This window comes from Scyliorhinus torazame, chromosome 7 (assembly GCF_047496885.1).
Source record: "Scyliorhinus torazame isolate Kashiwa2021f chromosome 7, sScyTor2.1, whole genome shotgun sequence".
NCBI classification, from domain to species: Eukaryota; Metazoa; Chordata; class Chondrichthyes; order Carcharhiniformes; family Scyliorhinidae; genus Scyliorhinus; species Scyliorhinus torazame.
In genome coordinates this window covers 99785339-99800822 of record NC_092713.1, presented here as the reverse complement: position 1 = coordinate 99800822, position 15484 = coordinate 99785339, and the positions used below count along the sequence as shown (strand labels likewise).

At 49.6% G+C, this 15484-nt stretch overlaps 1 protein-coding gene across 4 annotated transcripts in view; it reads left to right on the top strand.

Moving 5' to 3' along the window:
* The window catches only part of ror1 (receptor tyrosine kinase-like orphan receptor 1), a 439534-nt gene that overhangs the window by 294039 nt on the left and 130011 nt on the right, over positions 1-15484 (top strand). For 3 of the 4 annotated variants that reach the window (XM_072511137.1, XM_072511139.1, XM_072511140.1), the window contains exon 2: positions 2034-2102. The exons of the other annotated variant lie outside the window; for it this stretch is intronic. In XM_072511137.1, the coding sequence (XP_072367238.1) occupies positions 2034-2102 (69 nt within the window). The remainder of the gene's footprint in view (positions 1-2033; positions 2103-15484) is intronic. 4 annotated transcript variants of the gene reach the window in all.

Genomic DNA, 15484 nt, shown 5'->3' with positions numbered 1-15484 from the left:
CCCGAATCAGCATTTCCCTTGACCCTGCCCCCAACCCGAAGTGTTGACGAAACTGCCTCCAGATTTCCAATGAAGCTATTATTACCGGACTCCCTGAGTATATGCCCGGAGCTATCGGGAGCGGCGCTATTGCTAATCAACCCCTCTGACCCAGCTCCGCACGTTCTCCACATTCGCTGCCCAGTAGTAGTACATCACGTTCGGGAGACCCAAATTCGAGAAACATATATACAGACAAATTCAAAGATGCAAGACAATGCTTAGAATGTGAGCATTTGCAGGTAATTAAGTCTTTACAGATCCAGAGATAGGGGTAACCCCAGGTTAAAGAGGTGTGAATTGTCTCAAGCCAAGACAGTTGGTAGGATTTCACAAGCCCAGGCCAGATGGTGGGGGATGAATGTAATGCGAAATGAATCCCAGGTCCCGGTTGAGGCCGCACTCGTGTGCGGAACTTGGCTATAAGTTTCTGCTCAGCGATTCTGCGTTGTCGCGCGTCCTGAAGGCCGCCTTGGAGAACGCTTACCCGGAGATCAGAGGCTGAATGCCCTTGACTGCTGAAGTGTTCCCTGACTGGAAGGGAACATTGCTGCCTGGTGATTGTCGCGCGATGTCTGTTCATTCGTTGTTGCAGCGTCTGCATGGTCTCGCCAATGTACCACGCTTCGGGACATCCTTTCCTGCAGCGTATGTGGTAGACAACGTTGGCCAAGTCGCACGAGTATGTACCGCATACCTGGTGGGTGGTGTTCTCACATGTAATCGCCGAGCAGAAACTTATAGCCAAGTTCCGCACACGTAAGTGCGGCCTCAACCGGGACCTGGGATTCATGTTGCATTACATTCATCCCCCACCATCTGGCCTGGGCTTGCGAAATCCTACCTACTGTCCTGGCTTGACACAATTCACACCTCTTTAACCTGGGGTTACCCCTATGCCTGGATCTGTAAAGACTTAATTACCTGCAAATGCTCGCATTCTAAGCATTGTCTTGCATCTTTGAATTTGTCTATATATATGTTTCTGGAACATACCTCTTCATTCACATGAGGAAGGAGCAGTGCTCCGAAAGCTAGTGTTTGAAACAAACCTGTTGGACTTTAACCTGGTGTTGTAAGACTTCTTACTGTAAAATAGCAGAGCATCGATCAGAGCCTGATCTGCATATTTAAGGAGGACCCCTGCTGACTCAGGGTGAATATTCATGTTACCGTTAATGTAATATTGCAGGCAACCAGATCAAAGCAGGAATGGAATAGACGAATCCCACACCTCATTTGGAGTAAAAATAGACTCCTGGATATTTATATAAACTAGAATCTTTGGTGTCTATCAATCTCATCATTATGGAGGCACATTGATGTGACAGCCTTATCAAAGCAGAGGCCACATGTTCATTGCATTACCTTTTAAACAAGCTATCACAAATAAATAGGAGCATTTGACTACACACTTAGATGACCAATGCAGCATAAATATATAAATATTTTAAGGGTTGGCTAATGCAGTGGGTTAGCAGCATTGCCCTCTCCTTCTTGGGACTTGGGATGCATTTCAACTGCGATTGATGGAATGAAGGTTTCCACTTGCTGATGGATATAAATAAATGTCCAGTGTGAAACGAGTTTAGGCTGCCTCAACTCACTTCCTCTTGAATGATGACACTGTATAAAACTACCTCTGATTTGACAATAACGAACAATCTCACTTTTATAAGTCAAAGAGATGACTAATGTGGAAAATGGTGGAGTGGGTGTTTAACTGAATTGGGCCAAGGTGCATTTCTGGGAGGTAATGGTGGTGATAATGGACGGAGAGAACATTGCCTCTTATTACATGCAACGACTCAAGCGATAAAATTCCCTAAAAACAAGTCACTAAACAGAAAACTGGAGTGAAAAGCTTTTGGTGTTCACTAGTGCAGCAAAAGAGGGTTTAAAAAATATCTTTCTAAGTACATGAAGTATGGTAGGCTCTTATTCAGACTTAATATTGCAGACATTAATAAGTGTTTCCTTTTGGTTCCCTCCAGGAATGGATTTACCAGATGAAACTCAGTTGCGGCCTTCCACCGCAGCATGGAACCGCTCCAGTGACTCAGGCAAGCAACCTTTCAAATAGTGAAGCTCCAGTGAACGATTGAATGCTGCTCACCCCAGCCCCCAAACCTTCGCACACATGTGCCTGCTATACTGTACAATAGCATTCACGCTGTTCAAAATTTTGGAAGTAAAACTGAAAGAGATTCTATGAAAAAGGAGTGAAATGTTCTTCTGGGATGGTCCACATCTGCAAGTGATTTTACTGAGTATTTGTTTTGTTGGAGCCTGGTTTGAGACATTGGGACACCAAAATGATACTGTAATTCAAACAGGATGTGTGTTTCAAGGTTTTCTTGAAATTCTGAAGCTTTGATGCTGTCAGAACAGAGTAGTTTAGGTTTCTGTAGCTGTCAAACTTGTGAAATTGTCTAGGTTCAAATGAAACAGTCCTCTTTCCTAAAAACATAACTTTATGTGGAAAGTCTCTAAATCTTATAATGTACAATCCACTGGGCCTCTCGTTTATCTTCACTTTTATTCATTAAAAAAACAGGAAGGCTTACTACTGCTTCCATCTTCTGATTGAAGCTATACCCACTTTAGTTTCTGCAATGTTCTTCTGAAGCTATCAACCTCTACTGTTACCAACACCCGTTATTATTTCTGCTTTTTGTTTTCTGGTCATGTTAATTGTAAGATTTAACAGACTGGGACTCTTTTCTCTAGAAAAGAGGAGGCTGAGGGGTGACCTGATAGATGTCTGTAAGATTAGGGCAGCACGGTGGCGCATGGTTAGCACTGCTGCCTCATGGCGCTGAGGACCGGGGTTCGATGGACCTGGGTCACTGTCTGTGTGGAGTCTGCACATTCTCCCCGTGTTTGTCTGGGTCTCACCCCCCACAACCCAAAAAGATGTGGGGTAGGTGGATTGGCCACACTAAATTGCCCCGTAATTGGAAGAAAAAAATAATTGGATACTCTAAGTTTAAAAAAAGATGTCTATAAGATTATGGGAGGGTTTGAGAGGGTTGTTGCAGAGGAGTTGATTCCAGTTGTATGGGCAACCAAAACTATGGCCATGAATATATGATAGCCACTAGTAAATCCAATTAACAAAACACAGGAGAAACCCCTTTACCCTGAGAATGGATAAAATATGGAGTGGGTAAGGCAAATAACATAGGGGCATTCAAGGGGAAACTACATAAGCGAACCAGGGAGAAAGGATGCTGATTTTGTTAGATGAATGAGAGGAGGCTTGCCTGGAATATAAATACTAGCAAGGACCAGTTGGGTTGGATGTCCTGATTCTGTGCTGTATGGCCGAGCAAGTCTGTGCTGCAAATGTGCATGCTCCAGGTATTGAGCTGGTGGCTCTGCAGGAGTGCAACAGTAGCAGTAATGTGCTGATCCGCAGCAAGGCTGTTGTAGGTAATTGTGAAGTGATAGCCAGAATCTAACAGAACAGTGAGGAAAAATCTGAAAGTGATTTGCTGCCTTTTTCATACATGCTGGAGGTTAATGCCAGAGCGTTTTGGAAAATTCTTAAGAACAGTACTCTCAAGTGTAAAAAAGAATTAAAAAGCTGTGCCAGCATTTCCGTGAGTAAATGCAGCTTCTGGTGTGACTATGACTGTATCGAGCAGGAAGGTTCTGATCTATCCAGAGTTAGCTGATTTCAGCCAGGAAGGGATGCTACAATGTTCCTTGAAACTACAGGGGGACAGAGAGGTTAAACCTGCCAGGATTTACACCTCTGATTACCCTTACTGGAAAATGTGTGTGTGGGGACCTCAAGTGATGATTAGCCTTGGGTTTAATGCTTGCTACAGGCGAATAACCAAATGCTGCTCCATCACAAAAGAAAGCCGGCAACAATGGAATCTGGTCCATTATTGTGTCATTGGCCTCAGGAGAGGCAGCAAGAAATTGAAGCGAGAATGAATATATATAAAAACTACCAGAAGATCCACCATAGCATTGACATACGGGGGAGGTGGGAGACAGATCCACACTCCAAGGATTTGGAAGGAAATTTGTGAGTGTGGTGGTATGTATTAGGGGTAATACGGTACACCATGATGCCGAGAGGCTATTGGTGGATAGATACTGGGTCCTGATTGGATCTGCCGCCTACTGGGCTCCACCCAGAAAAGCGGGGTGTAAGAACCCAGGTTCTCCCAGCAGCCGCATTCTGTAACTGAGCTGCTGGGGAACAAGTCTGCTCAATAAAGCCTCGATTGAGTTCACTACGTCCCGCCTTGTGTGTTATCGATGGTGCCACAGTGAGCAATTTTCACAGAGGGGTTGTAACTGTGTTTGGATTAGTTGCTGTAAAATAAATTTTCCTGGCGTATCCACAGGGATTCTTCTGTGCGAGAGTGGTGAAAACCACATAAATGGCCACAAACGTCTGTTTATATTCTTTCTCTAGGGAGTGTGAAAGAAGACCAGGAAAAGCCTATGGGAATTCCTGAGCAATTTTTTCCATTACAAATTGCTCTGTCCACGTTTAATGCCATAATCACATATTGTGTCTCCAGAACTGCTGTAACTCTAAATAAAATATTAAACCAATGTGTAATATAACAAGAAGCATTGAATATACAATTTTAAAATTATGGCTAAGTTACATATGAAGGGCCATGGTTCAGTAACCCCCTGCCCTCTAGCCCAAAGACTACACTTGGTCTTAATTGTCTGTGCGCAGAAACATGGGCAATCAATTAATAAATATATTTTTGTTGCTAACATTTATTAGTGCTATCTATTTAAGATGAGATTCTTATAATGAGGGCCAAGGGGAAAATAGAAATCTTATAAATGATTACACACATTTACATCTTAGGAAATATCTCTGCAATAATATCTTCTGCAACTAAAAGGGTCTGCATAGATAATTATATTTAAATTCAGGATTTGTATTCGAAGACTCCCTCCAAATTCGAGCAATGAATTCCAGCGCTTTTGTAGCCTTTCCAGGTTTCATAGAGGAGTTGCAGATGTCCATTGCGTGAAAATCTATTTATGTTCCAAATCTAATTTTCAAGATTCCAGCTGAAAGGACTTTCAAAAAACAATTGAGTTAATTACACTGGTTTTACAATTTTATTGTTAGTGGTTGCTGGTAGTTCATTTTTTCATATGTTCCAAGTAATTTTGCATTGGAAGTCTACGCAACAACTTTGCTCATTTCCACTGTTTCCTATTTCGGTTTATGTTTGATTTACTGCTGTAATATAAATATGAAATTTTATCCAATAATGCACAAGGTGTAAATATTTTTTTAAAAAATGTTTTTATTAAGGAATTCGTATGTACACATCAAACACAACCACAACAATTCACATAGCAAATAAATAAGTTCCACTCCACTGTCCCACCCTCCCTGCCGTTACCCTACCCTACCTCCATTTTTAACCTCCGAATTCCCCCCCCCACAGTCCCTCTCAAGGCGAACTTGATTTTTTTTCCAACCTACGGAATTCCGTGAAGTCACTCACCCACACCCCCAGGTTTCGGCGGCCCCATGTCCCTCCATTCCAACAGGATCCGTCTCCGGGCGAGGAGCGAGGCAAAGGCCAAAACGTCAGCCTCTCTCGCCTCCTGGAGTCCCGGGTCTTCCGACACGAAAAAAAAATAATTGGAAACACTACATTTTTTTTAAAAAACTCTCCTATCGGGGCGCCCTTCCAGTCCATTAATTATTTGTAAATCTCCGACACACTGCCCTCAGCAACCCTTGTTTTCGGCACCACTTTGTCTTGTCCAGTCCCTCCACCAGGTCCTCCTCCACCTTTGGGAACTCCAACCCGTCTAAGAAAAGCCTCATCTCACTTTCTTTCCCCCCCCCGACTGGGGGCTCCGAATCATATAGCCTCTTGTAAAAGTCCTCAAATACCCCATTCACCACCACCGGGGTCTGAGACCAAGGACGGGTTTTTCCATCCCGCCGTGCCAGATTCCTGGTTCAGCACACTGTCTGGCCAATGGGGTTTCCCATTGTGGGGCAGCCTCACGCCGGCGGGAAATCCCTGGGATGCCGGCAAAATGGAGCATCCTGACAGCGGAGAATTCAGCCCCATATTTCCCCCTATTCTTCACCTGTCCGATCTCCCTCACCACCTCCTGCTTCCTCAATTGGTGTGCCAACATCCTACTCGCCTTTTCCTCATACTCATAGACTTCCGCAACTGCCCCACTGCCTTACCCGTAGACACCAGCCTGAGCTCCATCTGGAATTTCTGGCGTACTTTCAACAGCTCAGCTTCCGGGGCCCCCGACTACCTCCTATCAACCTGCAGAATCTTGTCCACCAGCCTCGCCATCTCTGCCCGTTCCGTCTTGTCCATATGTGCCCGCATCATATAAACTTCCCCCTGACCACTGCCTTAAGCGCCTCCCATAGCGTGGTGGCTGAAACCTCACCCATATCAATTAACTCCACGTAACCCCAAATAGCGACCTCCTCACACACCTCCTCATCTGCTAATAATCCCACATCTAACCTCCACTGCGGGTGCTGGGTGCCCCCCCTGGTCCACTTGCAAGTCCACCCAATGCGGCGCGTGGTCCGACACCACAATCACCGAATACTTTGAGCCGACCACCCCTACCAGCAGAGTCTTATCCATCAGGAAGTAGTCAAAGAACAACAAAGAACAAAGAAATGTACAGCACAAGAACAGGCCCTTCGGCCCTCCAAGCCCATGCCGACCATGCTGCCCGGCTAAACTACAATCTTCTACACTTCCTGGGTCCGTATCCCTCTATTCCCATCCTAGTCATGTATTTGTCAAGGTGCCCCTTAAATGTCACTATCGTCCCTGCTTCCACCACCTCCTCCGGTAGCGAGTTCCAGGCATCCACTACCCTCTGTGTAAAAAAAACTTGCCTCGTACATCTACTCTAAACCTTGCCCCTCTCACCTTAAACCTATGCCCCCTAGTAATTGACCCCTCTACCCTGGGGAAAAGCCTCTGACTATCCACTCTGTCTATGCCCCTCATCATTTTGTAGACCTCTATCAGGTCGCCCCTCAACCTCCGTCGTTCCAGTGAGAACAAACCGAGTTTATTCAACCGCTCCTCATAGCTAATGCACTCCATACCAGGCAACATTCTGGTAAATCTCTTCTGCACCCTCTCTAAAGCCTCCACATCCTTCTGGTAGTGTGGCGACCAGAATTGAACACTATACTCCAAGTGTGGCCTAACTAAGGTTCTATTCAGCTGCAACATGACTTGCCAATTCTTGTACTCAATGCCCCGGCCAATGAAGGCAAGCATGCCGTATGCCTTCTTGACTACCTTCTCCACCTGTGTTGCCCCTTTCAATGACCTGTGGACCTGTACTCCTAGATCTCTTTGACTTTCAATACTCTTGAGGGTTCTACCATTCACTGTATATTCCCTACCTGCATTAGACCTTCCAAAATGCATTACCTCACATTTGTCCGGATTAAACTACATCTGCCATCTCTCCGCCCAAGTCTCCAAACAATCTAAATCCTGCTGTATCCTCTGACAGTCCTCATCGCTATCCGCAATTCCACCAACCTTTGTGTCGTCTGCAAACTTACTAATCAGACCAGTTATATTTTCCTCCAAATCATTTATATATACTACAAACAGCAAAGGTCCCAGCACTGATCGCTGCGGAACACCACTGGTCACAGCCCTCCAATTAGAAAAGCATCCTTCCATTGCTACTCTCTGCCTTCTATGACCTAGCCAGTTCTGTATCCACCTTGCCAGCTCACCCCTGATCCCGTGTGACTTCACCTTTTGTACTAGTCTACCATGAGGGACCTTGTCAGAGGCCTTGCTGAAGTCCATATAGACAACATCCACTACCCTACCTGCATCAATCATCTTTGTGACCTCCTCGAAAAACTCTATGAAGTTAGTGAGACACGACCTCCCCTTCACAAAACCATGCTGCCTCTCACTAATACAAACCTAAATACGATCCGGGAGTACGCCATGTGCACATGGGAGAAGTACGAAAATTTCTTCACCCTCAGTCTTCCAAATCTCCACGGGTCCATTCCCCCCCCCATGTTACCCCCCATTATTAGCCGGTGCGAGTCCAGGTCCGGAATCTTCCCTAGCACCCGCCTCATGAATTTGATATCGTCCCAATTTGGGGCATAGATGTTCACCAGGACCACTAGCATCCCCTCCATCTTCCCACACACCATCACAAACCTACCCTCCGAATCTGCCACTATATTCCCCACCTCAAGTGCTACCCGCTTATTTATTAGGACCGCCACCCCACTTGTCTTTATATCCAATCCTGAATGGAAGACCTGGCCTCCCAACTCTTTCCTTGGTCTAGTCTGATCCCCGATCCGTCACCAACCTACTTATTGGGACTTCAACAGCCCCATCCTTGCCAGCAGTCCTCCCACCCAAAACACAACAATCCCAACTCCTTCTAGCACTCTACCCACCTGCTCACCCCCAACTGCCCACCTGTGAACTAGCCTGCCCAGTTAGCCTGGTAGCCCCCTCCCATGGCACCAAACATTCTACCCCCCACTGATTCCCCTCCTCCCGCTCGCACACTTCCATGGTGTAAACATCAATAACAATGAGAAAAAAAAGTTCACTACCCAGCACGATCCTCCAGCATCCCACCAAAGAACCTCCACAAGGAAGAAAAACGACCCTGAGTGAAAAAAGGTTCTCCTCTGACCATCCTCCCAAAGAAACAGAGAAATAACAACAATAACAAAAAGAAACCAACAAGGGGGGGCAGAGAGAACCAACATCCCCTCACACCTCCTCCAATGTTCAATGTCCTCCTTCTCCTGCCAGTCCATTGCCTCCTCCGGTGCTCCAAAGTAATACTCGCGACTATTGTGGGTCACCCAGAGGCGGGCCGGGTACAACATCCAAAACTTCACCCCCTTCTTAAAGAGGGCAGCCTTGACTCGATTGAATCCAACTCTCCTCTTAGCCAGTTCCGCACTCAGGTCTTGGCATATCCGGAGCGCATTACACTCCCAGGTACATCTCCTCGTCTGCCTGGCCCACCTCAAGATCTTCTCCTGATCCAGGAATCGATGTAACCTCACCACCATCACCCTCGGCGGCTCGTTCGCCTGCGGTTTCCTCATCAGCGCCCGAAGCGCCCGATCAACCGCTCGGGTTATAAAAGGCCCCCTCCCCCAACAGCTTTCCCAGCAGTTTGACTACATAAGAGCCAGCGTCTGCTCCCTTGATGCCCTCTGGCATCCCCACAGTCCTCAAATTCTTGCTCTCCGCCATCTTACCCTGTGCCACACAAAAACTTTCTTGCTCTTGCAGTTCCTTCCTTCTAACTCCACTTCTGGTCCACAAATCCATTCACCGGGGGAGTATTATCTTCCTTTTTAAAAAAAATATGTTTATTCAAGTTTTTCAATAAATTTTTACAAAACATTCCAAAATGGAAAGAAAATATACATAAGAAAAATAAAAAGGGAGGCCTTACGCCATCCCCTCCAACAAGTTAAACCACTAAACATTAAACTATCTAACAAACTAAGAACAAAAATGGGGCAAATGCCCCTTACAATAATAAAAACAAGCCAAACGCCCCCCCCCTCTCCCCCCTGGTTTGCTGCTGCTGCTGACCTCCACCTAACGTTCCGCGAGAAAGTCTAGGAACGGTTGCCACCACCTGGAGAACCCCTGCACAGACCCTCGCAAGGCAAACTTTATCCTCTCCAACTTGATGAACCCTGCCATGTCATTAATCCAAGCCTCCACGCTTGGGGGTTTCGCATCCCTCCACATTAGTAGGATCCTCCTCCGGGCTACCAAGGACGCAAAGGCCAGAACTCCGGCCTCTTTCGGCTCCTGTACTCCCGGCTCATCTGATACCCCGAATATTGTTATCCCCCAGCTCGGTTTTACCCGTGTGTCCAAGACTTTGGACATAGCCTTTGCGAAGCCCTTCCAGAACCCCTCTAGCGCTGGGCACGCCCAGAACATATGGGCGTGATTTGCTGGGCTCCCCGAGCACCTCACGCATCTGTCCTCCACCCCACAAAACCTGCACATCCTCGCCCCGTCATATGTGCTCTGTGAACCACCTTGAACTGGATCAGGCTAAGTCTGGCGCAAGACGAGGAGGAGTTGACCTTGCCCAGGGCCTCCGCCCACAAGCCCTCATCCAGTTCCTCGCCCAGGTCCTCCTCCCAGTTGCCCTTCAGCTCCTCCACTGAGGCTTCCTCCGCCTCCTGCAACTCCTGATAGATCGCTGAGATCTTGTCCTGTCCCACCCTTACACCCGAGGTAACCCTGTCCTGAATCCTCCGTGCGGGAAGCAGCAGAAATTCCCTCACCTACATGTACCTAAAAGCGTTTCTGGGGGGTAACCCAAATTTCTCCTCCAGCGCCCCCAGGCTAGCAAAAACCCCGTCGATAAATAGGTCCCCCCTCCTTTTAATTCCCGCCCGATGCCAGCTTAGGAATCCGCCATCTATCCTGCCCGGTGCAAACCTATGATTATTCTGTATTGGGGACCAAATTGAAGCCCCCAACTCACCCCTGTGCCGTCTCCACTGCCCCAGATCCTCAGTGTCGCCGCCACCACCGGGCTCGTGGTGTACCGTGTCGGCGGTAGCGGCAAAGGTGCCATCACCAACGCTCCCAAGCTAGTGCCCACGCATGACACCGGCTCTAATCTTTTCCACGCCACCCCCTCTCCTTCCATTACCCATTTCCGAATCATTGCCACATTGGCTGCCCAGTAATAACCATACAGGGTCGGTAGCGCCAGCCCACTCCTGTCCCGACTAGGCTCCAGAAACAGCCTCTTGACCCTCGGGGTCTTACTTGCCCATACAAACCCCATAATGCTCCTGCTTACTCGCTTAAAAAAGGCCTTGGGGATGAGGATGGGCAGGCACTGGAACACAAACAGGAACCTAGGGAGGACTGTCATCTTAACGAATTGCACCCTGCCCGCCAGGGAGAGTGGCAACACGTCCCATCTCCTAAAATCTTCCTCCATCTGGTCTACCAACTGCACCACATTAAGCTTATGCAGAGCCCCCCACCTCCTGGCCACCTGGATACCCCAATATCGGAAACTCCTCTCTGCTCTCTTAAGTGGCAGCTCCTCCAGCCCCCTTTCCTGGCCCTCGCATGCACCACAAAGAGCTCACTCTTTCCCACGTTAAGCTTGTAGCCTGAGAAGTCCTCAAACTCCCTTAGGATCCGCATGACCTCTACCATCCCCTCCACTGGATCCGCGATGTACAAAAGCAGGTCATCAGCACACAACGAGACCCGATGTTCCTCCCCTCCCTGGACCAACCCCCTCCAGTTTCTAGATTCCCTCAACGCCATGGCCAGCGGCTCAATTGCCAAAGCAAACAACAGAGGGGACAGGCGGCACCCCTGTCTCGTCCCACGGTACAACCTAAAATATTCTGATCTCCGCCGCTTCGTAAATACGCTCGCCACCGGGGCCTGATATAACAATTTGACCCACCCTACGAACCCCTCCCTGAACCCAAACCTGCCAAGCACTTCCCATAGGTACTCCCACTCCACCCGATCAAAGGCCTTCTCCGCGTCCATTGCCGCCACCACTTCTGCCTCCCCACCCTCCGAGGGCATCATAATCACATTCAGGAGTCTTCGCACATTTGCATTTAGCTGGCTGCCCTTCACGAACCCTGTCTGGTCCTCGTGTATCACTCCCGGGACACAATCCTCAATCCTTGTAGCAAGGACCTTTGCCAGCAACTTGGCATCTACATTAAGGTGCGGGATCGGCCTATACCAGCCACACTGCAGCGGGTCCTTGTCCCGCTTAAGGATCAGCGAGATCAGCGCCCGAGACATTGGCGGGGGGAGAATCCCTTCCTCCCTCACCTCGTTGAAGGTTCTCATCAGCAGCGACCCAGCAGATCCACAAACTTCCTGTAGAATTCGACCGGGAACCCATCAGGCCCCGGGGCCTTGCCCGCCTGCATGCTCCCCAATCCCGTAACCAGCTCCTCTATCCCAGTCGGGGCCCCCAGGCCTTCCACTTGTCCAGGGACCACCGCCAGGGGTTCTGACTTATACAGGTTCCCATAGAAATCCCTGAATACCTCATTTATTTTAGCTGAACTCCGCACCATGTTCCCCCCTCTGTCCCTGATTCCTCCAATTTCCTTCGCCGCCTCCCTCTTGAGTAGCTGATGCGCCAGCATCCGGCTCGCCTTCTCCCCATATTCGTATACTGCCCCCTGCACCTTCCTCCACTGGGTCTCAGCTTTCCCCGTGGTCAACAAATCAAATTCCGTTTGGAGGCTCCGTCGCTCCTTGAGCAACCCCTCTTCAGAGAAATCCGCATACCTCCTATCCACCCTTAATATCTCCCCCACCAACCTCTCCCTCTCCGTCCTCTCTCTCTTCTCCCTGTGAGCCCTAATTGAGATTAACTCTTCCCTAACCACCGCTTTCAGAGCCTCCCAAACCACACCAACCAGTACTTCCCCATTATCATTGGCCTCTATGTATCTCTGAATGCACACCCGGACCCGCCCACAAACCTCCTCCTCTGCCAACAGTCCCACGTCCAAGCGCCACAGCGGGCGCTGGTCCCTTTCTTCCCCCAACTCCAACTTCACCCAGTGCGGGGCGTGGTCCGAAATCGCTATGGCCGAATATTCCGTTCCCTCCACTCTTGGAATCAGTGCCCTGCTCACCACAAAGAATTCTATCCGTGAATAGGCCTTATGCACGTAGGAGAAAAAAGAGAACTCTCTGGCCGCCGGCCTAGCAAACCTCCACGGATCCACTCCCCCCATCTGATCCATAAACCCCCTGAGAACCTTGACCGCAGCTGGCCTCTTGCCCGACCTCAACCTGGATCGGTCCAGTGCCGGGTCCAGTACCGTATTGAAGTCCCCCTCCATTATCAGGCTCCCCGACTCCAGATCCGGGATCCAGCTCAGCATGCGCTTCATGAACCCTGCATCGTCCCAATTTGGGGCATACACATTCACCAGCATCACCCGTGTCCCCTGCAGCCTACCACTCACCATCACATATCGACCCCCATTATCAGCCACAATGTTCAGCGTCTCGAACGACACCCGCTTACTCACCAGGATTGCAACCCCTCTATTCTTCGCAACCAGCCCCGAATGAAAGGCCCATCCCTTTCTCAGCCTGATCTGATCCACCACCTTCAAATGCGCCTCCTGCAACATAACAACGTCTGCCTTCAGTCCCTTTAAGAGCGCGAACACCCGGGCCCTCTTGACCGGCCCGTTCAGGTCCCATACGTTCCATGTGATCAGCCGGATCGGGGGACTGCCTGCCCCCCACCCCCCCCTCTGCCGACTAGCCATCTCCTTTCTTAGGCCAGCCACGTGCCTACGCCTCCCACACTCTCCAGTCCCGCAGGCGGATGACCCCTGCCCCGACTCTCCCTCTTACCTCCCGCTCCCCTTCAGCCAATGCAGCAGTAACCCAGTCTCCCCCCCCCCCCCCCGGCTAGAAAACTGTCTAGCCCCCTTGCTCCCCCCATTGCACTCCCGTAAGTCAGCTGACTCCTGCTGACCTCCCGTCTCTGCCAACGACCCCCTGTCAAAGTCCCCCCCTCCCCCTTCAAGTCGATCCGGACACCCCTCCGGCACCGCCCCTCCCATCGGGCCACGCCCCCCCCTTCTTTAGCGCGGGAAACAAGCCCGCGATTTTCTACCTGGGCCAGCCCCACCCCGCGGTGCAGCTCCTTCCTCCTGCAGCCTCTCCCCAATTCCCAACGACCCAGGGCCTCCTGCACCTCCCTCCCCCCTTCGAATGCGAGGAGCGGCCCCTCCAAAACAATACCCATGCCCATTAAAACACACATATCACATCCAATCACCCCTTCCCACTCCCCAGCTTTCCCAAAACCCACAGCAAACCATTAGTTCGAGTCCAGTTTTTCGTTCTGAATAAAGATCTGCGCCTCCTCCGGCGTATCGAAATAATGGTGGCGGTCCTGAAAAGTGACCACAATCGCGCTGGCTGCAAGGCCCGAACTTCACCCCCTTTCGGTTGAATCCTGCCCTCCTCTTGGCCAGCTCTGCGCTCCAGTCTTGGTAGATGCAGATCTCCGCATTCTCCCACCTGCTGCTCTGTTCCTTCGCCCATCTCAGGACGCACTCTCTGTCCGTAAAGCGGTGAAACCTCACCACTACGGCCCTTGGCGGCTCATTTGCCTTAAGCCTCCTTGCCAGGACTCTGTGAGCCCCATCCAGCTCCAGGGGCCTCGGGAAGGCTCCCACGTCCATTAGCATATTCAGCATCGTGGCTACATATGCCCCGATGGCGGACCCCTCCACATCTTCAGGGAGACCCAGAATCCAGAGATTCTTCCTCCTCGACCTGTTCTCCAGGTCTTCGAACTTTTCCTGCCACTTTTTAAGCAGCGCCTCGTGCGCCTCCACTTTCACCGCCAGGCCCAGGATCTCGTCCTCGTTTTCAGAGGCTTTCTGCTGCACCTCTCGAATCACCGCCCCTTGAGCCTTCTGGGTCTCCACCAGCCTCTCAATCGACACTTTCATTGGGGCCAGCATCTCTGATTTCCGTCCCGCAAAGCAGCTTTTCAGGAACTCCTGCTGTCCCCCCGACCATTGCGCCCACGCTGCCTGGTCTCTGCCCGCCGCCATCTTACTTTTTCGCTCCCGTTCTCTCTTCTCCAAGATCACTTTTTTGACTGCTCCACTCCTCATCCACTCCTTGCAGTGCTGGGGGAACCTTACTGCTGCCTTCCCACACCAGGAATCGTCGTCCAAGTGCCGCTGGGGCGCCTCAAGAGGGCCCAAAAGTCCGTTCACGGCGGGAGCTGCCAAACGTGCGACTTACCCAGGCATAGCCACAACCGGAAGTCTCGAGTATTGTCTTCCTCCACCACTCCTGCACCCATTTCCTTCAAAACATCCACTCGGCAACCAAGGAAAAGTACCAAAACGACAGCCTCGAGCGGGAGCTAGCAAATGTGCGACCAATCACACCATGGCAGCCACCGGCAGTCTCACAAGGTGCAAATATTTACACAAATACAGATTTGATTCCTTAAAGTGTAATGAACAAAATATTGATTAGATACGATATTTTTATGTATTGTAAAAATCCTTCTTGTCTATTTCCTTTGTCCCCATTTCTTTTAATTTATTGTTTTGGTTTGTGGACCAATAATTGGGATGGGACTTTAAGTAGAGAGAAGAAAGCAGAAGACTTAAAAGTTTTAAAACGGCCTGATTGCCATGATACTGTCTTCTCAGGCTATGTGTTTGGGAGAAGGAGAAGCCAGACTCTTCAGCACCAAGTAGATGGGAGGAACTGGTTTTAGAGGGAACCGGTTTGAGTGGTTAACTGGCAACCAATGGGTTGGCCAGGGAAAGTGTTCTGCCTGACAACAGTCAATGATTGATTCCTACCAGGTAATGTTTCTGAGA